The sequence below is a fragment of the Dama dama genome, chromosome 4, assembly GCF_033118175.1.
Source record: "Dama dama isolate Ldn47 chromosome 4, ASM3311817v1, whole genome shotgun sequence".
Lineage (NCBI taxonomy): Eukaryota > Metazoa > Chordata > Mammalia > Artiodactyla > Cervidae > Dama > Dama dama.
In genome coordinates, this window is record NC_083684.1 from 60,307,143 (window position 1) to 60,331,095 (window position 23,953).

Sequence of the window (23,953 nt, forward strand, 5' to 3'; positions counted from 1 at the left end):
AAAATTTCCCACAGGACTGAGCAACTGAACAGCAACAAGAACCCCTAGCACCGCTCCACCCACCAGGGGGCCAGACAGGAGCAAGAAGGCTGCAGGCCTGAGTCTGCAGAACAGGCCCACCCACCAGCAGGCCACATCTTTCCCCGGGGACTGGCTGGGCCCAGGTCCTATCTACCAGCAGGTCAACACAACATCGAGACACCCTGGGCTCTGCAGCTAACTGTGACAAAACTGACCCCACCCACCAGTGGCCCTACACCCGCTCTGCGACCCCTGGGCCCTGCCACCAGACCCCAGGACCCAGCTCTGCCTGCCAGCAGGCTAACCCTAGTCCCGGGTCCTGGCTTCACCCACAGTGAAATAGTGGAAGTCTCAGCCACTCAGTCGTGTCTTTCCCACCCCATGGACTGTAGCCCACCAGGCTCCTCTGTTCATGATATTCTCTAGGCAAGTATACTGAAGCAGGTTGCCATTTCTTTCTCCAGGGGATCTCCCCTGCCCAGGGATTGAACCCAGGTCTCCTACATTGCAGGCAGACTCTTTACCATCTGAGCCACCAGGGAAGCCCCACAGTGAAATGAAAGAAATCTAAATGGAAAGGAAGAAGTAAAACTGTCAGTGTTTGCAGAGGACGTGATTCTGTACAAAGAAAATCTTAAAAGTGCCAGCAAAAACCTACTGGAACTCATGAATGAGTTTGGTGAAGCTGAAGGATACAAAATTAATATACAGAAATCTGTTGTATTTCTATACACTAACAATAAACTACCAGAAAGAGAAATTAAGCCAACAATTCCATTTATAGTTGTAGCAAAAGAATAAAATACTTGGGAATAAACGTACTCAAGGAGGTAAAAAGATCTGTACCGGACAACTTCCCTGGCTGTCTAGTGGTTGGGACCTGGTGCTTTCACTGCAGATTTGATCCTGGTGGGGGGATATAAGATCCTGCATGCTGCACAGTAAGGCCAAAAATTTAATAAAATAAAAAACTACTGGTTCTCAAACATTAGAAGAAATTGAATTTTATTAAATGATTTTTCTGCATCAGTTGATACACTTATGTGATTTTCTTACTTTAGTTTGTGGGTATGGTGAAGTATACTGATTGATTAAAAAAATTTTTTTTAAACTAACTTAATCTATTTTTTTTTTTTTTTTGGCTATGCTGGGTCTTTGTTGCTGCGTGGGCTTTTCTCTAGTTGCTGTGGGTGGCTTCTCACTGCAGTGGCTCTAGGGCCCGAGGGCTTCAGTGATTGTGGCTCCCGGGGTCTGGAGCACAGGCTCAGGAGTTGTGGAGCACGGGCTTAGTTGCCCTGAGGCATGTGGGATCTTAGTTCCCAGATCAGGAATTGAACCTGTGTCCCCTGCATCGGCAGGCGAATTTTTAACCACTGGACCACCAGGGAAGTCCTCTAACAAAGTGTTAAATGCACAACCCAGTATGGTTAACTATAGGCACAACATTGGAGAGTAAGTCTCTAGAACATATTCTTGTATCTTGTATGACTAAGACAGCACCTGATGAGTGACAGCTCCCCATGTCCCCTTCCCCCAGCCCTTGGCAACCACCATTCTGCTTTCTTTTTCTATGAGTCTGTCTCTTTTATGTTCCTTATGCATGTGGAATAACACACTATTTGTTCTTCTGCCTGACTTATTTCACTAATACAAATGCCCTTCGAGTTCATCCATATTTCACAGAACGTCTTTCTTCTTTAAGACTCAGTAAAAAAAAAAAAAAAAAAAAAGACTCAGTAATAATATCCCATTGTTTGTATATATCACATTTTAAAAATCCATTTATCTAACATTCTCCAAGGTTAGGCCATATGTTAGGTTAAAGCCATATTTTAAATCGGGGGAAATTGGCAGGGAAGATATCCAAATTAATCTGAGGGAGGATAGGTGACTAAATTATAAATCTCAATACCTAATAATGAATGAGTTATACAATCAACATGCAGAGATACCCAAACAGAAAATACTGAGTTGAAAAGCAAGTTGATGAGTGCATTATGCAGGACACCATTTTTCTAGGTTTAAAAACCCTCCCTAAATTCTATATATTGTTTATGGTCAAACACGGCATAATAAGAGAATAATGCTAGGTTGGAAATGATATATTTCAAGGTCACCATAATAGTAAATTGTAGAGATACAGGCAATGGAAAGAGAAGACGCCTTATCTGCTTTGTAATTTTATTTCTCAGTTTTATTTAAAAATAGACATAATTGGGGAGTAATATTATTTCTTTACCGATTTGATCATTCAAAACACCACGATGAAATAACAGGTTTTATGCAATTACCCCCAGTCACTCACATGTATAAGGGCAGGAGAACAAATATCAATATCCATATAAGATCTGGAAGATTTAGAACATTATTCCCATGGGAACAGTTCTTGTGGAAGGTCTGCCATCTTCTCCTGGAATAGTTTATCAAAAATTTCAGCTTGGGCCACCGTGAAGTGATTTTTCCAGTCCCCAGTCACGCCTGACAAACATAAAATAGAGACTCAGATCAGATCTAGGGGTCGGTCTCAAGACTCCACTACATGTCTTCCTGAATCTGTTGCTTTTCTTTTTAAAAGTGTATTGCTGATGGACACGATCTGTGTTCCAATGGTATGACTATCTTGCTGCCTTGTTTATACCCTCTGTAGGGACAACGGATATCATGGTTAAGGTAGAGGCCTTAACTAATTTCATTAAACAGGCCCTCTCAGACAGTACTAAAGCCATTCAAGCTTTGAACGAAGAACAGATTCAGATGAGGAAGGCAGTAATTCAAAATAGGATGGCATTAGACATACTCACAGCAGCCCAAGGAGGGACTTTGGCGAATGGTGTGTACATCCCTGACCTGTCTGAAGATGTATCTGCTGCCTTGGAGGATATGCAAAATCAAGTGAAAGCCATGTCTAATGAACTGTTGTTATAGTAATCTTGATCATACTGCTTTGTGGACCCTGCTTCCTACAATGCCTTGTGAATTTTGTAACCCAGAGGTTGATAGCATTCTCTCATGTGGGTGGCAGGAGGGCTAAGGTACAATATATCTCAATAAATGATGCTCATTATGGAAACTAAGAGCATCAAGAGGGGGGAATGAAGAAGGAATTCATAGGGCCTGGACTCCATCTCAGGCCTGTCTGTGCTGATCGCGCGCGGCCACCTCTCCAGTGGACTCTGAACTCTGTGCTTAGCGCCTGTGGGAATGACAATGGAAGGATAAGACCCCCCTCTGGGCAGGGGAATCTTGAAGAACAGACACTAATCACCCCTGCCTCCGGACACTATCTATCAGAATGTAAGCACAGGCTTATCAGTTATTAACTATTTGGAATGTAACTGCGGGCTTATTGATTATTGACTGTTTGAACACATAACACGTGAATGATGGGGTTATTGTAGTTGTATTTACCCTTCCTTTGTTTATGTAAGTCTCAAGGGAATTGGGGTAGTGGGTTTGGACACATGAGGTATAAAAGATTTTCACAAATGCTGGTCGGGGTCCTTGGCTAAGAGGAGACTCTGCCTTGGGCCCGCCGGCGTAATAAACTGCACTCCACTAAAAAAAAAAAAATAAATAAATAAAAGTGTATTGCTATTAAGTAGTGCACAATACATTCATACACCTTTTATTTTATTTATTTTAAAAAATTATTTATCTATTTATTTATGGCTGCACTGGGTCACTGTTGCTGACACCGGCTTTCTCTAGTTGTGGCAGTTGGGGGCTCCTCTCCAGCCTTGCTCGGACTTCTCATGGCAGTGGCTTCTCTTGTGGAACAAGAGTTACAATGCATGGGCTTAGCTGTCCCAAGGCATGTGGGATTGTACCCATGTCCGCTGCGCTAGAGGCTGATTCTTCACGCCTGGCCACCAAGGAAGCCCTGGATCTATTTCTTCTGTCTGCTTGACATGGAAATCAGAGCTAATAAAGCAGAATGACCAATGGTTTGTTGCTTTTTACTGCTTGGCAGTCATACCCATTTAGACTTCTGCCTGCTTGAAACAATTTCCCTTGTTCTCTTCTCTCCCAGTGTATAATCTGTTGGCAATAATGCAGCTCTATTTTCTGATAGAACCAGTATTTAGCCACTTTTCGCAACCTCTGCTTCTACCACCTATATCCAAATTAGCATCATTTCTCACCTGGATTATTGTATTAGAAATCTAACTGGTCTTTCTGATTTTTAAAAAATTGTTTATTTTTATTTATTTATTTGGCTGTGCCATATCCTAGCTGTGGCACTCGAGATCTTTGATCTTTGTTGTAGCATGTGGCATTTGACGTCTTAGTTGCGGCATGTGGGATCTAGTTGCCTGACCAAGGAAGGAACCCCAACACCCTGCATTGGGAGACGGAGTATTGGCCCCTGGACCACCAGGGACATCCATTTCATTTCTTCCTTGCATGAATCACATCCTCGATCTATCTGAACTATAGGATTCTGGGAAAATAGGCTCCTCCCCCTCTATGCTGTATATTCTGTTCATTCATCTTGAGTTCAAGGATATGGACATGATTAATTTCTCATCACAGGGAGCTTTATAATGTCTGATAACAAGACAGGCTCTCAGCTAAGTGAAAAGTCTTTCCTCTTTCCTTTTTCCAATTGAGCTGTTCTTCATACATTTGTGTTGTTCTTGTTGAGGATATGTTCAATCACCAGGAGTAACACAAACATGAACTTTCCTAATCTTGTCCTAATTTTCTGGGTCAATCACAGCTAGCGAGTTAGCAAGAATAGTGAATTAACCTGGTTACTGTTTGCAGAAGAAATATCTTCTATGTTAAATTCTGAGAGAGAGAGTTTGAATGGCCTTGGATAAGACTGATCACCATACTATACCTGAAAAACTTTCTCCAAGAGCCTGCAGCCCACCTCAGTACTATAAAAAGAGACACCCTGATAAGGGCTCACAAGAGACAATCTCAAGTGATGAGCAATTTACGTTGATAAATTCCAACAGTCCCTACTCCCAGTGGTTAGTGCACTAACCAGTTATGGTTGTAAGCGTAACTTCTACATTTTCTGATCCATTTTGAAGGCAGCACGTTTTCTTTTACCTTTTCTCAAAAGATGTGCATTTTCCTCTAAATGCAAACCCTTCACAAGGGAGTAATTGGACATATTGTTTTCTTTCATGGCCTGGAAAGAACTGTTTTTGAGGACTGAGTTCAGTTCTTCTGGTTCTAGTTTCTTGCCCAGGAATTGGCAGATCTTCTCCACAGTGCTCCTCGTGTCCTAGAAGAAGAGAAAATCTGAGAGATTATGTGAAAGAGCAAGAACGTAGAAAAGGAGATGAGGGGGAGGAGACAACAGAAAGAGGAGGAGGAGAGGGGAGACGAAAAGAGGAAATAATATAGAGACGTGAGTAGGGATAGAGTTGGAGGAGTCCAGAGTGGGTGAACTGGGAGATTGACATTGACACATAGCCACTGTCAATACTGAGTAAAGAATAGGCAACTAACGAGAACCTACTGTGTGGCACAGAGAACTCTAGTCAACACTCTGTGTTGACCTGAATGGGAAGGAAATCCAAAAAGGGGGACATATGTAAACACTTCGCTGATTCACTTTGCTGTACAGTGAACACTGTAAAGCAACTATGCCTGTGTGTGCTCAGGTGTGTCTGACTCTCCGTGACCCCACGGACTATAGCCTGCCAGACTCCTCTGTCCACAGGATTTTCCAGGCAAGAGCCTTGGAGTGGGTTACCATTTCCTCCTCCAGGGCATCTTCCCAACCCAGGGATCGAACTCGTGTCTCCTGGGGGCTTCTGCATTGGCAGGCAAATTCTTTACCACTGAGCTAAAAATTTTAAGAAATAAAGTAAACAAACAAACAAAAATGACTTAGAGAACAGTTGGAAAAAAAAGATGGAAGGACCACGATGGATTTCCCAGTATAGTTGAATTCAGGACACCTTAACACTAAAATACTGAGTTTTCCAAAGAGACTTTAGACGGGATTCTAGACAATTATGAGCGGGATTAGGCAGGAGAGTTTCAGGGAGAATTTGACAAAAATTTAAGGAATTGATTTCAAGCCTTGGCTATGTGCCCAAATAATGCTGTTTTTCACAACTAACATTTGAATAACTCAATTTACCATGTCTTCTTATTTATTATCTCAATAATTAGTTCTTGGCCCATGATCCTGGGAGATTATAAGAAAATGGGTTTTATAGCCAGAAAGGCTTTGCTTTGAATCAGAGACTTTCCTCTTAGAGCTAAAATGCTTTAATTTTTTTTCTTTATTCCATGAGCCTTCAGTATGGTCTAACAAGAAAACACACAGCGATAAAACATAAAAGAACAAAAGAACATCAAAAAAAGAAAAAAGAAGGAAAAAGGAAAAAAGCAACACTGAACAAACAAACAAAAATCACCACCACCATCCCCCCAAGGGGGGGAAAAAAAGAGAGAGAGAGAAAGAAAACAAATAACTGGGGTAAATTGTTATTTACAAAAGACTCCTTGGTAAAAAGGAAATTCATGTGGACGCCATTGAGGATTGAATAGAAGTAGCTGGAAGAAGATGATGGAAAGTAATGTTTCTCGGATAGAAGCAAAAGCCAGTGTTTGCGTTATTTTCCTTTTCTCCAAGATACCACGAAAGGTTAAAGTTCTTCTCTCTATGGTTTCATCAGCTTTACTGGTTTTGAGTATCATCTGCCAGCTTTTCCTGCCAATTACTGCTCAGTTCAGTACTTGGCCTCAGAGTAATCATACTGATTGATTTTATGACTTAATTTTTCTCCCACCTGGGATGTCAGGTGGGAGATCCCAGTCCATCTGGGATGTCAGACAGCTGAACACATCTCTGGAACCCAGCTTGCTTCTACCCATTCCCATCTTCTTTCTCAGACCCCCCTCACTACTAGGTTATCAGCAGCACCATAGGATATGCCTCTAGAAATTACAGAACCAGTGACCAGTGCGAGCACAAGCCATTGTACTCTGCCTCAGTGTATGGAAAAAGCCCTTTGGATGTTGTCCAGTTCAGTTCAGTTCAGTCGCTCAGTCAAGTCTGACTCTTTGCGACCCCACGGACAGCAGCACGCCAGGCTTCCCTGTCCATCACCAACTCCTGGAGTTTATTCAAACTCATAGCCATCAAGTCAGTGATGCCATGCAACCATCTCATCCTCTCTCGTCCCTTTTTCCTCATGCCCTCAATCTGTCCCAGCATCAGGGTCGTTTCCAATGAGTCAGTTCTTGGATGTTGTAAAATGAGATAAAGAACACATGACGAAAGAGAGCATGGCGTTTGACCATAAACAGGGCAATGAAGACCTGGTGGCTAAGTTCTCACTTCTCATGACCATGCACAGGCTAAACTTCGAGAAGGTGGAAGGGAGACACAGGGGAAGGGAGGGAAGTTAGAGGGAGTGAAGATGAGAAAGAGTTTGCTGATTATAAGAGCAATAGTTACCCATTTCATCTCTTCATAACTCAGTATCAGGAAGTTCTCTTTGTCTCTCATGGACATCCAGCCCCGAGTGTGGTCGAACCATGATCCAAATGGCACTGCATACAGAGGAGGTAGGAAGAGTGAGTAGATGACACACAGAATAAAAACAGGGATCCATATATATGTTCACTCTGTGGACATAAATGCTAGCACAACTCAGGGCACTTTTATGCTTGCTGTAACTAGTATCCAGCATCACGCATTAGCCCTTTAAAAAGCCTAGGACTTCCCTGATGGCGCAGCGGATTAGAATCTGCCTGCCAGTGCAGGGGACGAGGGTTTGATCCCTGGACCAGGAAGAGTCCACATGACCTGGAGCAACTGAGGCCGTGGGCCACGACCACCAAAGCCCACACGCCTAGAGCCCGTGCTCCACAGCAAAGAGAAGCCACTGCAGTGAGAAGTCTCACACTGCAACTAGAGAGCAGCCCCTCTCACCACCACTGAAGCCCGAGCAAAGCAGTGAAGGCCCAGCTTAGCCAAAAATAAAAAAATTTAGAAACCCAATAAAGTGAAACAAGGCTAGTTCACTTGGAGCAGGTTTTGTATACAGCTTTATATGCTGTAAGGAGATCTTGTCCAGAGAGCCATGTGACCTGAGAAGTAGTGTTCTGGTTGCCCCTAATATGTTCTGCCTTTCGAATGTTTAGTTGTTGGGTGTATTCTCACTGTTTCCACACCTCTTGCTTCCTCCCTGCCCTCCACCCCTCCCTCCCCACCATCTTGCCTTCAATGTTGCTGTTGGAATCATTATTCTTTGGGAAACTGTCTTTCCTCTGGTTTAAGGTTTTCTTTTCTTTTTCCTACTACAGCTTTCTTAGAGGCTAGGTGATTTATTTGTAATAATTCTTTGCAAGGCTTTGTGGTTCTTCAAACAGATTTCATCAATGAGGAAATTCTCAGGCATGTCTTCTTGAAGATTTCCTTTCTCTGTATTTTTTCTTTCTTAGTATATGTATATATATATTTTATTGAAGTTTAGTTGACTTACAATGTTTCAGGTGCACAACAAGATGATTCAGTTATACATATTGGACCGCAAGGAGATCAAACCAGTCAATCCTAAGGAAATCAACCCTGAATATTCATTGAAAGGACCGATGCTGAAGCTGAAGCTCCAGTACTTCGGCCACTTGATGCAAAGAGTCGACTCACTGGAAAAGACCCTGATGCTGGGAAAGATTGAAGGCAAAAGGAGAAGGGGATGGCAGAGGGTGAGATAGTCAGATAGCGTCATCGACCCAATGGACATGAATCTGAGCAAACTCTGTGAGATAGTGGGGGGCAGAAGAGCCTGGCATGCTGCAGTCCATGGGATCGAAAAGAATCAGAGACGACTTAGTGACTGAACAACAACAATACGCATATATTATTTATTATTTTTCAGATTATTTTCCATTATAAGTTGTTACAAGATATTGACCACAGTTCCCTGTGTTACACGGTAAACCTTTGTTGCTTTTTGCATATCTAGTCTTTTTTAAATTAGAAATCTAGCATTCTATTCATACTAAGTCAAACAACTGGGATCAAAATGTTATAAGTTTTATAGTTAGGCAAAAATTCATAAGTTTCTAAAACATATATTATACATATTTTATACACACATATATGTATATGAAAGCTTTTCTATTATGCTTGGTAAAGGCTTGAGAAAGAACATCAAAAAAAAGGGGGAGATGGAGAAATTGGAAAACATAAACTAATTGAAATGGGATCACCAAATATGAAATAGAAAAAGAGAAACAAGCTAGATAAAAGATCAGCATATAATCCAGTTGTTTTTAAACATGGTTGCTCATTAGAAACACATCTGGAGCTTTGGGAAAAAAAGGCGAAACTTGGGCATTTGTATTTTTCAAAAAATTTCAAGATAATTCTAACATGAATATGGATTTTAAAAAGTGATGACATGTTTATAATAGCCAGGACATGGAAGCAACCTAGATGCACATCAGCAGACGAATGGATAAGGAAGCTGTGGTACATATACACCACGGAATATTACTCAGCCGTTAAAAAGAATTCATTTGAATCAGTTCTAATGAGATGGATGAAACTGGAGCCCATTATACAGAGTGAAGTAATCCAGAAAGATAAAGAATATTACAGCATACTGACACATATATATGGAATTTAGAGAGATTGTAATGATAACCCTATATGCAACACAGAAAAAGAGACACAGGTGTACAGAACAGAGTTTTGGACCCTGTGGGAGAAGGTGAGGGTGGGATGTTTCAAGAGAACAGCATGTATATTATCTATAGTGAAACAGATCACCAGCCCAGGTGGGATGCATGAAACAAGTGCTCGGGCCTGGTGCACTGGGAAGACCCAGAGGAATCGGGTGGAGAGGGAGGTGGGAGGGGGGATCAGGATGGGGAACACATGTAACTCCATGGCTGATTCATGTCAATGTATGACAAAACCCACTACAATATTGTAAAGTAATTAGCCTCCAACTAATAAAAAAAAAAGTGATGACAGGTTTTTCTATTAAATGGTAGTTTTGATGATATAGAATTCTATTATTTCCTGCTAATCAATCATGATGCAATGGTGTTAAGTGAGTGATAGTTACATAATCACAATAGTAAAAGATATTTATTAGTTTTTCACAATCAATAGCCAGACAAAGAGTAAAAGACAATTAAAATTTCAATCCATAATGGAAATGTGATTAACTCAACAATATAAAATAATTATGTACAAGTTGGGTGGTTAAGTAGAGTCATGTGGTAAGTGGAAGTGTATGTATGCATGTTTTCATCTGATCGGACAGTCTATGTCTTTTGGTTGGTGGATTTAATCCATTTACATGTAAGTTAATTATTGATATGTATGATCCTATTACCATTTTCTTGATTGTTTTGGGTGTATTTTGTTTAGGTCATTCCCTACTCTTGTGTTTCCTGCCTAGAAAAATTCCTTCAGCATTTGTGGTAAAGTTGGTTTGGTGGTGCTGAATTCTCTTAACTTCTGCTTGTCTGAAAAGCTTTTGATTTCTCCATCAAATCTGAATGAGAGTCTTCTTGGGTAGAGTGATCTTGGTGGTCAGTTCTTCCCTTTCATCACTGTATGTTTTCTCTTTTTTTGTTGTTGTTGCTTTTGGTTTTTTTTTTTCTTTTTATTTTATTTTTTTCTTTTCATCACTAAAAACATCATGTCATTCCGTTCTGGCTTGTAGAGTTTCTGTTGAGAGATCAGCTGATAAACCTTATGAGTTCCCTTGTATGTCATTTGTCATTTTCCCTTGTTGCTTTTAATATTTGATCCTTGTCCTTAATTTTTGTCAGTTTGATTACTATGTGTCTCGGTGAGTTCCTCTTTGGGTTTATCCTGCTGGAATTCTGTGAGCTTCCTGGACTTGGTTGACTATTTATGAAGTTTTCAGTTACTATCTCTTCAAATATTTTCTTGGGTCCTTTATCTCTCTCTTTTTCTTCTGGAACCTCTATAATGCAAATGTTGGTGCATTTAACATTGTCCCAGAGGCTTCCTAGGCTGTCTTCATTTTCTTTTTTTATTCTTTTTCTATATTCTGTTCTGTGGCAGTGATTTCCACCATTCTGTCCTCCAGGTCACTTATTCATTCTTCTGCCTCAGTTATTCTGCTACTGATTCCTTCCAGAGTATTGTTCATCTCTGTTTGTGTCTTGCTCTGGTGGACAGAGCCTCTCTCAGTAAAGCTTTAATCCAGTCATCAGCTAATGGGTGGAGTTGCGCTCCTGTTAGTCCTGTTAGTTTGGCAACCCACTCCAGTTTTCTTGCCTGGAGAATTCTATGGCCAGAGGAGCCTGGCAGGCTACAGTCCATGGGGTTGCAGTGTTGGACACTACTGAGCAACTAACACTACCATGTCTGAGCCTTTCTTTTTTTAAAAAAAAATATTTATTTATTTGTCTGGGCTGGGTCTGAGATCTTTGATCTTCATCCCAGGAGTTGCAATTACTCAACCCACGTGCCACAACTACTGAAGTTCAAGCAGCCTAGAGCCCCAGCTCCACAACAAGAGAAGCCACTGCAAGGAGAAGCCTGTGCACTGCAATGAAGAGTAGCCCTTACTCTCAGCAACTAGAGAAAAGCCCGTGCAGCAGTGAAGACCCAATGTGGCTAAAAATAAATAAATAAAGGAATAAGGAAGATGCATCTGAAAAATGATGAAAAGTCAGGATTGTATTTTCCAGAAAGCCAATGAAAGCTGACTTTCAGAAAGTCATAGATTAGGAGAGTAGAGGAAAGAATATGAGTGCTTGGTGCTAGTATTAGACAGATCCGGGAGACTCAGAAAATAGCTAGAATAGTTTCTGATGGGGCAAACAAAGAGGCTGGTTGAGGTTCTGCTGCTCTATAAGACAGTATGTGGATTTAGAATATCTGGGTTCCAGTGGTGATGGTGATACTCATGGGTTGGTAAGATGTAGAGACATCAGGTTGGGTTTAAAAGTGAAAAAAAGAAGTCTGATGAAGGACCCTAGTTTTCATATTTTACATTCACTCACTATTTCCTTGGATGAACCATTCAAAATATTCTTCCAGTGATTCTGGTTTCTCAACAAATTTTGCACTCCTCCAGAAAAAATAACCAGACACAAAAACATCTCTCGGATTTCTGATGAGGTAGATCATCTTAAAGAGAAAAATAGGATGATGAAAAATCAAGTCATTTTCTAACCTTACTTTTTTTCCCCCAACCTTTATGACTTTCATAAAAATGGAGAAAAAGCTAAAGACTTCCCTGGTGGTTCAGTGGTTAAGAGTCTGTGCTTACACTGCAGGGGGTGTGGGTTTGATCCTTGGTCAGGAAATAGGATCCCACCTGGTGTGTGGTACAGCCACACAAACAAACCACCCAAGCTATCAGCTGGATGTAGAAACACATAGTGGTTAGAAAAACCAGTCACGAAGGCTGAGTAATCACCCCGAATTTAGGCATTGATTTAAGTGTGCCGCTTCTCATATGAGCAACTCTGGTGCGTCTACATAAGTGGTAGGAAGTATTTATTTAATTAAGACTGGCTAATTATTATTATTATTTTTTATAGCAACAAAGGAGGATTATTCAGGGTATAATACAGTTATAAATTCTAGTTTGGATTTAAATGTGGTTTTCTAAGATTTTGGCATGATCGTTTCCCTTGGTCTCTGGCTTACACCTGGCTAGAATAACCTGCAGAATGGTCTACATATTTGTATTCCAGTATAGCTGTGTCACCATCAAATAAAGACTCCCAGGTCCCACCCCATATCTACTGAATACAATTGCATTTCAATCAGATTTCTAAGTGATTCCTAGGCAAATTAAAGTTTAACAAGCGTTGCTCAAGTCTATCTTTATTTTATATTTTTGTTTTTTGGCTGCATCCCATGGCATGCAAAACTTCCCCGACCAGGAATTGAACTTGTGTCCCCTGCATTGGGGCTTCCCTGGTGTCTCATTGTTAATAATCCATCTGCAATTCAGGAGACACAAGAGATGCAGCTTCAGTCCCTGGGTTGGGAAGATGCCTTATAGGGCATGGCCACCCACTCCAGTATTCTTGCCTGGAAAATCTCAGAAACAGAGGACCCTGGTGGGCTACAGTCCATGGGGCCGCAAAGAGTTGGACACGACTTAAATGACAGAGCACCACCACTGGGCCACCAGAGAAGTCCTGATGAAGACTGTCTTCACTACGGTACACTGACCTTGGCCTTGGATTTGAAGAAAGACTTGGGGAAGAGTTGGATGGGGAGGTGAGAACTGATGAGACGTGGGCCTTCCTTCTCCTTTAGTAATTCATACCCATACTTATTCTCTACCCAGGGGGAGCGGTCCCAAATGGGCTCAGATTGGATCCACTTGGGATCCCCCTTGGAGTAAATCAGGCAGACAGTTTCAATCAACCAGTTTGTTCCTAGATAAAGAAAGGAAAAATATGATCAATCATTTTAATCTGACTTAAAAAAATCCTTATAATGTATACAGGTCATAAAGGTACCATCTTAACCCTCTTTAAATGTACGGTTCAGTTGTTGTTTAGTTGCTCAGTCCTGTCCAACTCTTTTTGCAACCCTATGGACTGTAGTCCTCCAGGCTCCTCTGTCCATGGGATTTCCCAAGTAAGAATACCAGAGTGGCAGCTATTAAAATGAATGCATTTCCTCCAGGAGTTTTATAGTTTCTCGTCTTACATTTAGATCTTTAATCCATTTTGAGTTTATTTGTGTGTATGGTGTTAGAAAGTGTTCTAGTTTCATTCTTTTACAAAACTCTTAGAGGAGAACATAGGCAAAACACTCTCCGGCATAAATCACAGCAGGATCCTCTATGACCCACCTCCAAGAATATTGGAAATAAAAGCAAAAATAAACAAATGGGACCTAATTAAACTTAAAATCTTTTGCACAACAAAGGAAACTATAAGCAAGGTGAAAAGACAGCCCTCAGATTGGGAGAAAATAATAGCAAACGAAGCAACAAAGGATTAATCTCAAAAATATATAAGCAACTCCTGCAGCTCAATTCCAGAAAAATAAATGACCCAATCAAAAAATGGGCCAAAGATCCAAACAGACATTTCTCCAAAGAAGGCATACAGATGGCTAACAAACACATGAAAAGATGCTCAACATCACTCATTATCAGAGAAATGCAAATCAAAACCACAACGAGGTGCCATTACACACCAGTCAGGATGGCTGCTATCCAAAAGTCTACAAGCAATAAACTCTGGAGAGGGTATGGAGAAAAGGGAACCCTCTTACACTGCTGGCGGGAATGCAAACTAGTACAGCCACTATGGAGAACATTGTGGAGATTCCTTAAAAAACTGGAAATAGCACTGCCATATGACCCAGCAATACCACTTCTGGGCATACACACCGAGGAAACCAGATCTGAAAGAGACACATGCACCCCAATGTTCATTGCAGCACTGTTTATAATAGCCAGGGTATGGAAGCAACCTAGATGCCCATCAGCAGACGAATGGATAAGGAAGCTGTGGTACATATACACCATGGAATATTACTCAGCCATTAAAAAGAATTCATTTGAATCAGTTCTACTGAGATGGATGAAACTGGAGCCCATTATACAGAGTGAAGTAAGCCAGAAAGATAAAGACCAATACAGTATACTAACACATATATATGGAATTTAGAAAGATGGTAACCATAACCCTATATGCAAAACAGAGAAAGAGACACAGAGGTATAGAACAGACTTTTGGACTCTGTGGGAGAAGGCGAGGGTGGGATGTTTCGAGAGAACAGCATCGAAACATGTATATTATCTATGGTGAAACAGATCACCAGCCCAGGTTGGATGCATGAGACAAGTGCTCGGGCCTGGTGCACTGGGAAGACCCAGAGGGATCGGGTGGAGAGGGAGGTGGGAGGGGGGATCGGGATGGGGAATACATGTAGCTCCATGGCTGATTCATGGCAGTGTATGACAAAAACCACTACAATATTGTAAAGTAATTAGCCTCCAACTAATAAAAATAAATTGAAAAAAATACTGTAAAGCAATTATCCTTCAATTAAAAATAAATAAATTTTAATAATAAAAAAATAAAATGAATGCATTTGAATCAGTTCTAATGAGGTGGATGAAGCTGGAACCTATTATACAGAGTAAAATAAGTCGGAAAGAAAAAAACCAATACAGTATACTAACACATATATGTAGAATTTAGAAAAATGGTAACGATGACCCTATATAACCAGACAGCAAAAGAGGCACAGATGTAAAGAACAGACTTTTGGACTCTGTGGGAGAAGGCAAGGGTGGGATGATTTGAGAGAATACCATTGAAACATGTATATTATCATATGTGAAATAGATCGCCAGTCCAGGTTCAATACCTGAGACAGGGTGCTCAGGGCTGGAGCATTGGGATGACCCTGAGGGATGGGATGGGGAGGGAGGTGAGAGGGGGAATCAGGATGGGGAACACATGTACACCCATGGCTGATTCATGTCAATGTATGGCAAAAACCACTACAATATTGTAAGATAATTAGCTCCCAATTAAAATAAATAAATTAATTTTTAAAAAAAGAAGAAGAAGAAAAAAAGAATATCGGAGTGGGTTGCCATTTCCTTCTCTAGGGGACCTTATCGACCCAGGAATTGTACCCACATCTCCTGCACTGGCAGGCGGACTGTTTCTCACCGAGCCACCAGGCAGCCCTGTATAGCTCTGTAGGGTTAAGAATATTCTCATGGTTGTGCAGATGATCTCCAGAACTTTTCCATCTTGCACAGCTGAACCTCATGCCCATTAAGTAACAACTTCTCATTTTCTTCTCCTTCCAGTCCCTGGCAACCATTCTACTTTCTGTTTCTGATACTTCATACCATGCAGAGCTTGGTGACTCAGATGATAAAAGAATCTGCTTGCAATGCAGGAGACCCGGATTCGATCCCTGAGTCAGGAAGATCCCCTGGAGACGGGGATGGCTACACACTACAGTATCCTTGCCTGGAGAATCCCATGGACAGAGGAGCCTGAAGGGCTAGGGTCTACTGGATCACGAGTGTCAGCCTCAACTGAATGACCAACACTTTCACTTCACTCCATACATACTATGTCTTCGTAGTTTATCCGTGTTGTCGCAAGTGTCAGAACTCCAATCCTTTTCAAGGCTGAATAGTATTCTAAATATGTGGATAGTAAATTTTGTTTATCCATTCATCTGTCAATGGACCTTTGGGTTGCTTCTATGCTTCAGCTACTTGCTTAAATCCTTTGAACATGTTCCCATTGCTCCTGGCCTTTGAGCAGATTCCCATTGCCCTTGGCTTACCATTACCACAGCACTTCTGATGACTTCAGCCTTGCTTCTTGCCCAATCATAGTCCCTCTATGACCCCACCCCTCGTAGATATATGATCCACATCCTTTCAGTTCAGTGGATTTGTCAAGTTCTTTTCCAATTCCTGACCACTATCTATGCTGATACCTTTACTGGAAAATCCCTCCTTTTAAAAAAGTTTTAGTTATCTATGCATTTATTTTCGGCTGCCTTGCTGCACTTGAGCTTTCTCTAGTTGTGGTGAGTGGGGGGCTACTTGCTAGTTGTGATGCTCGGGTTTCTCATTGCAGTGACTCCTCTTGTTGCAGAGCACGGGCTCTAGAGCCTGCAGGTTACACTAGTTGTGGCACACGGGCATAACTGCTCCAGAGCATGGAGGATCTTCCTGGACCAGGGATTGAACCCATGTCCCCTGCATTGGCAGGCAGATTGTTAACCACTGGACCATCAGGGAAGTCCTGAAAAATATCTCTTTTCACAAAATAATTTCACATTCACTCTTTTTTTAGAAAAAGAAAAACATTTTCTGCTGCTAATTTTTTCCTTTTTCTAAAATAAAAAAGATTTGTTTATTTTATTATTTACGGCTGTGCTTGTGTCTTCACTGTTGCACTGGGGATTTCTCTAGTTGCAGTGAGCAGGGGCTGCTGAGAAGCCGTCTAATTGTGGTGGCTTCATTTGTTGCAGAGCACAGGCTCTAGGCACACGGGCTTCAGCAGTTGCGGCTTGTGGGTGCTAGAGCACCAGCTCAATGATTGCGGTGTACAGGCTTAGCTGCTCCACAGGATGTGGAATCTTCACTGACTAGGGGTCAAATCAGTGTCCCTTCCATTGGCAGGAGGATTCATAACCTCTAGACCACCAGGGAAGCCCCACGTTCACTCTTTTTGATCTCAATTTAGATGTCATTTCTTCTACCTTGCTTTTTGGCTGCGATAGTAATGTTTTATTCCCCAGCCCTCCCACCTCGTTTTATTGGCTTATTACTATCAAATTAAGGACCTATATATTTAACACCCTCAGTTCAAAAACAGTAGGGGCAACATGGCAAGACTAAACTCTTCCTTGCTCCGTTATTTTATACAAGTAACTGGATAAGACTTGTTTCTGATAGCAGGGAGCTTATTGTCTCTTTCATACAAAGCAGATACCCCAAGGGCATCCCCTGGGGCTCAGTGGCAAAGAATCCGCCTGCCAGTGCAGGAGACATGGGTTTGATCCCTGACCCGGGAAGATCCCACAGGCAGTGGGGCAACTAAGCCCGTGTGCAGCAACTACTGTGCCATGAGCCGCAGCTGCTGAAGCCCTGACCCCGGCTCCACAACAAGAGAAGCTACCTCTAGAAAAGCTCTCACACTGCAACTAGGGAAAGCAATGAAGCAATGAAGACGTAAGAGCAGCAATGAAGATCTAGCATAGTCCAAAATAAATCAATAATAACAATAAAAGCAAGAGGCAAAATTCTACTTAAAAAGACGAATGTGTATATTTAAGGTGCACATGTTCATTTGTTACATGTCACATGGTGAAGACTACCACTGTCAAGCTAATTAAAATATACATCATCTCACAGAATTATGTGCGCCCCCCCCCCCCCCCCCCCACTTCTTCTAGGGCTTCTCTGGTGGCTCAGTGGTAAAGAATCCACCTGCCAATGCAGGAGAAAGAAGAGATTAGGAATCAATCCCTGGGTCAGGACGATCCCCTGGAGGAGGGGATGGCAACCCTCTCCAGTATTCTTACCTGGAGAATCCCATGGACAGAGGAGCCTGGTGGGCTACAGTTCAGGGGATTCGCAAGGAGTCGGACAGGACTGAGCGACTAAACAATAGCAGCCCATTTCCTCTGCAGACATCACTCTCCATCTTCTTCCACTCCTCTCTACAAACAGCTGAATCTGCCTTAGGCTTCACTCTCATGGTTTCCTCTGATGCCTTTGATTACCCCCTCTGAGCACTCAGCTGACTGTGTAACTGCCTGGCTCGATCCTTTTCTCTGAACATCAGTGGGATCAGTGCACATTTCTATTCCCCTAATGCGTTGTCGGCATACAAAAAGCGTTCCATCTGTCTGCTGAATGAATGAAGGCCATAGCCACAGCCTGTCAGTACCTGATCCTGCTTCCTTACCTGATTTGGGGAAAGTCAGCAGTAAGACATCTTCATCTTTAATAAGAAAACTCTCCTGCACCTCTCTCAGGAGTTCGGTTGAGTAATCCAGGCTTGGGAAGGGTATCCCTTCAAACCATATAAACTTTCCTGTCATAATGATGAGCTCTTTGTACCTTTCGTGAGCCCTTTAGCTGTAGTCACTGTTGAACTGGGAGCTGTGTTTTATAGTCAGCCTTGAATAGTCATTAATCTCTCCCAGGTCTTTGATGAGTGTGCCTGCCCGTAAAAAGAGAGAGTCACAGATTGATAATATTGGGCAACCATGAAGTCATTCAGAGAAACTTCTGGGGTGACCTGAGTTTGACTTCATGGGAGGGAACCAGAAGTTTAGTAACAAGATGGGGGATGTAGACATGTGGTGGGTTAAAAATGTATATCTTTAAGTTTATTTATTTATTGGCTGCGCCAGGTCTTCATTGCTGTGTGTGGGTTTTTCCTAGCTTCAGCAAGCAGGGGTTACTCTCTTTTGCCTAGCTGGGGCTCTAGGCAGCTGGGCTGAATATGTGGCACAGGGGCTTGGTTGCCCCATGGCATGTGGAAACTTCCCGGACCAGGTATCGAACCTGTGTCCCTTGCAATGGCAGGCAGAATCCTAACCAGTGGACCACCAGGGAAATCCTAAAAATATATATTTTAAATAAGCTTTGTTATTTTTTCAACACTTTTAGATGTGTAGGCAAATAGTAAATATAGTGTAAAAAATTCTGATAGTCCATACTTTATTCAGACTTCCTTAGTTTTTAACCTAATATAGTTTCTCTGGTCCAAGATCCTATCCCAGACACTACATTACATTGGGTCTTTATGTCTCCTTAGGTCTGTCTTAGCTGTGACAGTTTCTCAAACTTTCCTTGTCTTTGATAACTTTGACAGTTTTGAGGATTACTGGTCAGGTATCTTGGAGAAGGTCCCTCTCTTGGGGTGTGCCCGATGTTTTTCTCATAATTAGACTGGGTTTCTGGGTTTTAGAGAGGAAGATCATGGACGTAAAATACTAGTACAGTCACAACATTTCAAAGGTATTTACTATCAATCTGACATCTCAGTTCTAGCTGACTCTTTGCGACCCCAAGAAATTCTCTAGGCCAGAATACTGGAGTGGGTAGACTTCCCCATTTCCAGGGGATCTTCCCAACCTAGGGATCGAACCCAGGTCTCCCACATTGCAGGCATATTCCTTACCAGCTGAGCCACAAGGGGCTTTCCCTCATATATCAGTTGGTGCAATGTAGGAGGCCCTGGTTTGATTCCTGAGTTGGGAATATCGCTGGAGAAAGGCATGGCTACAGACTCCAGTATTCTTGCCTGAAGAATCCCATGCACAGGAGAGCCTGGCAGGCTACAGTTTCTGGGATCATGAAGAGTCAGACATAATTGGAAAGACTAACACTTTCACTTCCCTTCATACATACTATGTCTTCATAGTTTATCCGTGTTATAGCATGTGTCAGAACTCCATTCCTTTCTAATTCTGAATAATATTCTACAATATGTGGACAGTTAATTTTGTTTATCAAGTCATCTGTCAGTGGACCTCTGGGTTGCTTCTATGCTTCGGCTGTTTGCTTAAATCCTTTGAACATGTTCCCATTGCCCTTGGCTTATCATTACCACAGCACTTCCGATAACTTCAGCCTTGCTTCTTGCCCAATCACAGTCCCTCTATGACCCCATTCCTCATAGACAGATGATCCACATCCTTTCAGTTCAGTGGATTTGTCAAGTTCTTTTCCAATTCCTGACCACTATCTATGCTGATACCTTTACTGGAAAATCCCTCCTTTTAAAAAAGTTATATTTATTTATGCATTTAATTTTGGCTGTCTTGCTGCACTTGGGCTTTCTCTAGTTGTGGTGAGTGGGGGGGGGGGTGCTACTCGCTAGTTGTGACGCTCGGGCTTCTCATTGCAGTGACTCCTCTTGTTGCAGAGCACGGGCTCTAGAGCCTGCAGGTTACAGTAGTTGTGGCACACGGGCATAACTGCTCCAGAGCATGGAGGATCTTCCTGGACCAGGGATTGAACCCATGTCCCCTGCATTGGCAGGCAGATTGTTAACCACTGGACCGTCAGGGAAGTCCTGAAAAATATCTCTTTTCACAAAATAATTTCACAGTCATTCTTTTTTTTTTTTTTTAAAGAAGTGTATTATTTTCTTGCTGCTAATTCTTTCCTTTTTCTAAAATAAAAGATTTGTTTATTTTATTATTATGGCTGTGCTTGTGTCTTCATTGTTGCACTGGGGATTTCTCTAGTTGCAGTGAGCAGGGGCTGCTGAGAAGCCGTTTAATTGTGGTGGCTTCATTTGTTGCAGAGCACAGGCTCTAGGCACACGGGCTTCAGCAGCTGTGGCTCATGGGCTCAGAAGTTGCAGCTTGTGGGTGCTAGAGCACTGGTTCAATAGTTGTGGTGTACAGACTTCGTTGATCCACAGGATGTGGACACAGGGACTGAACCCATGTTCCTTCCATTGGCAGGCGGATTCTTAACCTCTAGACCACCAGGGAAGCCCCATGTTCACTCTTTTTTTTATCTCAATTTATATGTAATTTCCTCTACCTAGTTCTTTGGCTGTGGTAGTTATGTTTTACTCCCCACGCCAGCCCTCCCACCTCGTTTTATTGACTTATTACTAACATGTTAAGGACGTATATGTTTTAACTCCCTCAGTTCAAAAACAGTGGGGGCAACATGACAAGACTAAACTCTCCATTGCTCCATTATGTTATACAAGTAACTGGATAAGACTTGTTTCTGCTAGCAGGGAGCTTATTGTCTCTTTCATATAAAGCAGAAATAGGGCATCCCTGGGGGCTCAGTGGTAACGAATCCGTCTGCCAATGTAGGAGACATGGGTTTGATCCCTGACCCGGGAAGATCCCACAGACAGTGGTGCAACTCAGCCCGTGTGCCGCAACTACTGAAGCCCTGACCCCGGCTCCACAACAAGAGAAGTTACCTCTAGAGAAGCCCTGATACTGCAACTAGAGAAGGCCCACGCGGCAATGAAGACCTAACACAGTCCAAAATAGATCAAGAATAATAATAAAAGCAAGAAGCAAAATTCTATTTAAAAAGACGAATGTGTATATTTAAGGTGCACATGTTCATTTGTTACATGTCACATTGTGAAGACTACCACCGTCAAGCTAATTAACATAGACACCATCTCACAGAATTACATCCTTCCCCTACTTCTTCTAGGGCTTCCCTGGTGGCTCAGTGGTAAAGAATCCACCTGCCAATGCAGGAGACAGAAGAGATTAGGATTCAATCCCTGGCTCGGAAAGATCCCCTGGAGAAGGAGATGGCAACCCTCTCCAGTATTCCTACCTGGAAAATCCCATGGACAGAGGAGCCTGGTGGGCTACAGTTCAGGGGTTTCACAAGGAGTCGGACAGGACTGAGGGACCAAACAATAGCAGCCCATTTCCTCTACTGACTTCACTCTCCATCCTCTTCCACTCCTCTCTACAAACAGCTGAATCTGCCTTAGGCTTCACTCCCATGGTTTCCTCTGATGCCTTTGATTACCCGCTCTGAGCACTCAGCTGACTGTGTAACTGCCTGGCTCAATCCTTTTCTCTGAACATCAGTGGGATCAGTGCACATTTCTATTCCCCTAATGCGTTGTCGGCATACAAAAAGCGTTCCATCTGTCTGCTGAATGAATGAAGGCCATAGCCCCATCCTGTCAGTACCTGATCCTGCTTCCTTACCTGATTTGGGGAAAGTCAGCAGTAAGACGTCTTCATCTTTAATAATAAAACTCTCCTGCACCTCTCTCAGAATATCAGGTGAGTAATCCAGGCTTGGGAAGGGTATCCCTTCAAACCATATAAACTTTCCTGTCATAATGATGAGCTCTTTGTACCTCTTGTGAGCCTTTTAGCAGTAGTCACTGTTGAACTGGGAGATGCGTTTTATAGTCAACATCGAACAATCATTAATCTCTCCCAGGTCTTTGATGAGTGCGCCTACTCATAAAAAGAGAGGGTCACAAGATTGATAATATTGGGCAACCATGAAGTCATTCAGAGAACATTCTGGGGTGACCTGAGTTTGACTTCATGGGAGGGAACCAGGAGTTTAGTAACAACATGGAGAGTGTAGACATGTGGTGGGTTAAAAATGTATATCTTTAAGTTTATTTATTTATTGGCTGCGCCAGGTCTTCATTGCTGTGTGTGGGCTTTTTCTAGCTGCAGCAAGCAGGGGTTACTGTCTTTTGCCAACCTGGGGCTCTAGGCAGCTGGGCTGAATATGTGGCACAGGGGCTTGGTTGCCCCATGGCATGTGGAAACTTCCCGGACCAGGTATCGAACCTGTGTCCCTTGCAATGGCAGGCAGAATCCTAACCAGTGAACCACCAGGAAAATCCTAAAATATATTTTAAATAAGCTTTGTTATACTTTCTACACTTTTAGATGTATAGGAAAATTGTATAGATAGTGTAAATAATTCTCATAGTCCATATCTTATTCAGACTTCCTTAGTTTTTAACTAGTATCATTTCTTTTGTCCAAGATCCTACCCCAGACACTACATTACATTGGGTCTTCATGTCTCCTTAGGTCTGTCTTAGCTGTGACAGTTTTTCAGACTTTCCTTGTCTTTGATGACTTTGACAGTTTTGAGGATTACTGGTCAGGTATTTAGGAGAAGTCCCTCTCTTGGGGTGTGCCCGATGTTTTTCTCATAATTAGACTGGGTTTCTGGGTTTTGGAGAGGAAGATCATGAAGGTAAAATACTAGTACAGTCACAGCATTTCAAGGGTATTTACTATCAACCTGACATCTCATTGTTGTTGTTGACTTTGATCGCCTGGAAGAAGTAATGCTTGTTAGATTTTCCCATGGTGAATTTACTCTCCCCATCTTTTTTTTTTTTTTTTCTAAATTTTTTGTCCATGCCTCATGGCATGTGAGATCTTGGTTCTCTGATCAGAGATTGGACCCGTACCCCTTGCTTTGGAAGCTCAGAGTCTTAACCACTGGACTGCCAGGGAAGTCCTTACCTTCTTTCTTTTTTATATGGGCATATTTAAAACATGAAGCCTAGATGTGAAGGTATTAATGAGAACATGTTGTGTAAACTCTTATTGAAGATCTTCTTTAAAACTATTGTCTGGCCCCATTTAAATTATCAAAATATTATTAAAAAAAAAAAAAGCTGAGGATATGTTCCAGATAGAGGAGAATGTAAACTAAAACCTGGATTGACTTCCAGACCACAGAAAATGTTATTTTTTTTATTATTGGGACAGTTGAGCACATTTGAATGCACACTGTGGATTAGATAATAACATTGCATCAACACAAACTTCCCTGATTCCTATCATTTTTGTGGGATTATAAGGGAAATGTTTTTGATCTTAGAAAATATGAAGTTTTTAAAAAAAATTGTACTTATTTATTTTTAACTCTGCTGGGTCTTAGTTGCTGCCCAGGCTTTTTCTCGAGTTGTGGCGAGCGGGGCTACT

At 42.0% G+C, this 23,953-nt stretch overlaps 1 protein-coding gene across 1 annotated transcript; it reads right to left on the reverse strand.

The window, feature by feature from the left end:
- Window positions 1-2,317: 2,317 nt before the first annotated feature.
- Window positions 2,318-18,565, reverse strand: LOC133051535 (sulfotransferase 2A1-like). Its single transcript, XM_061136033.1, has 6 exons — window positions 18,430-18,565; window positions 13,184-13,392; window positions 11,998-12,124; window positions 7,454-7,548; window positions 5,083-5,260; window positions 2,318-2,499 (listed from the first exon to the last, which is right to left on the reverse strand). The coding sequence occupies exons 1-6, from the start codon at window positions 18,563-18,565 to the stop codon at window positions 2,387-2,389; spliced, it is 858 nt and encodes a 285-aa protein (XP_060992016.1). The 3' UTR covers window positions 2,318-2,386.
- Between the last annotated feature and the right edge of the window lie 5,388 nt (window positions 18,566-23,953).

Excerpts from the sequence above, each read along its gene's own strand:
- LOC133051535 (XM_061136033.1), bottom strand. The coding sequence starts at position 18,565 with ATGACAGGAAAGTTTATATGGTTTGAAGGGATACCCTTCCCAAGCCTG. Across the intron at positions 13,393-18,429 it reads GCTGACTTTCCCCAAATCAG|GAACAAACTGGTTGATTGAA; the intron begins GTAAGGAAGCAG and ends TTCTTTATCTAG. Across the intron at positions 5,261-7,453 it reads GTTATGAAGAGATGAAATGG|GACACGAGGAGCACTGTGGA; the intron begins GTAACTATTGCT and ends CTCTTCTTCTAG.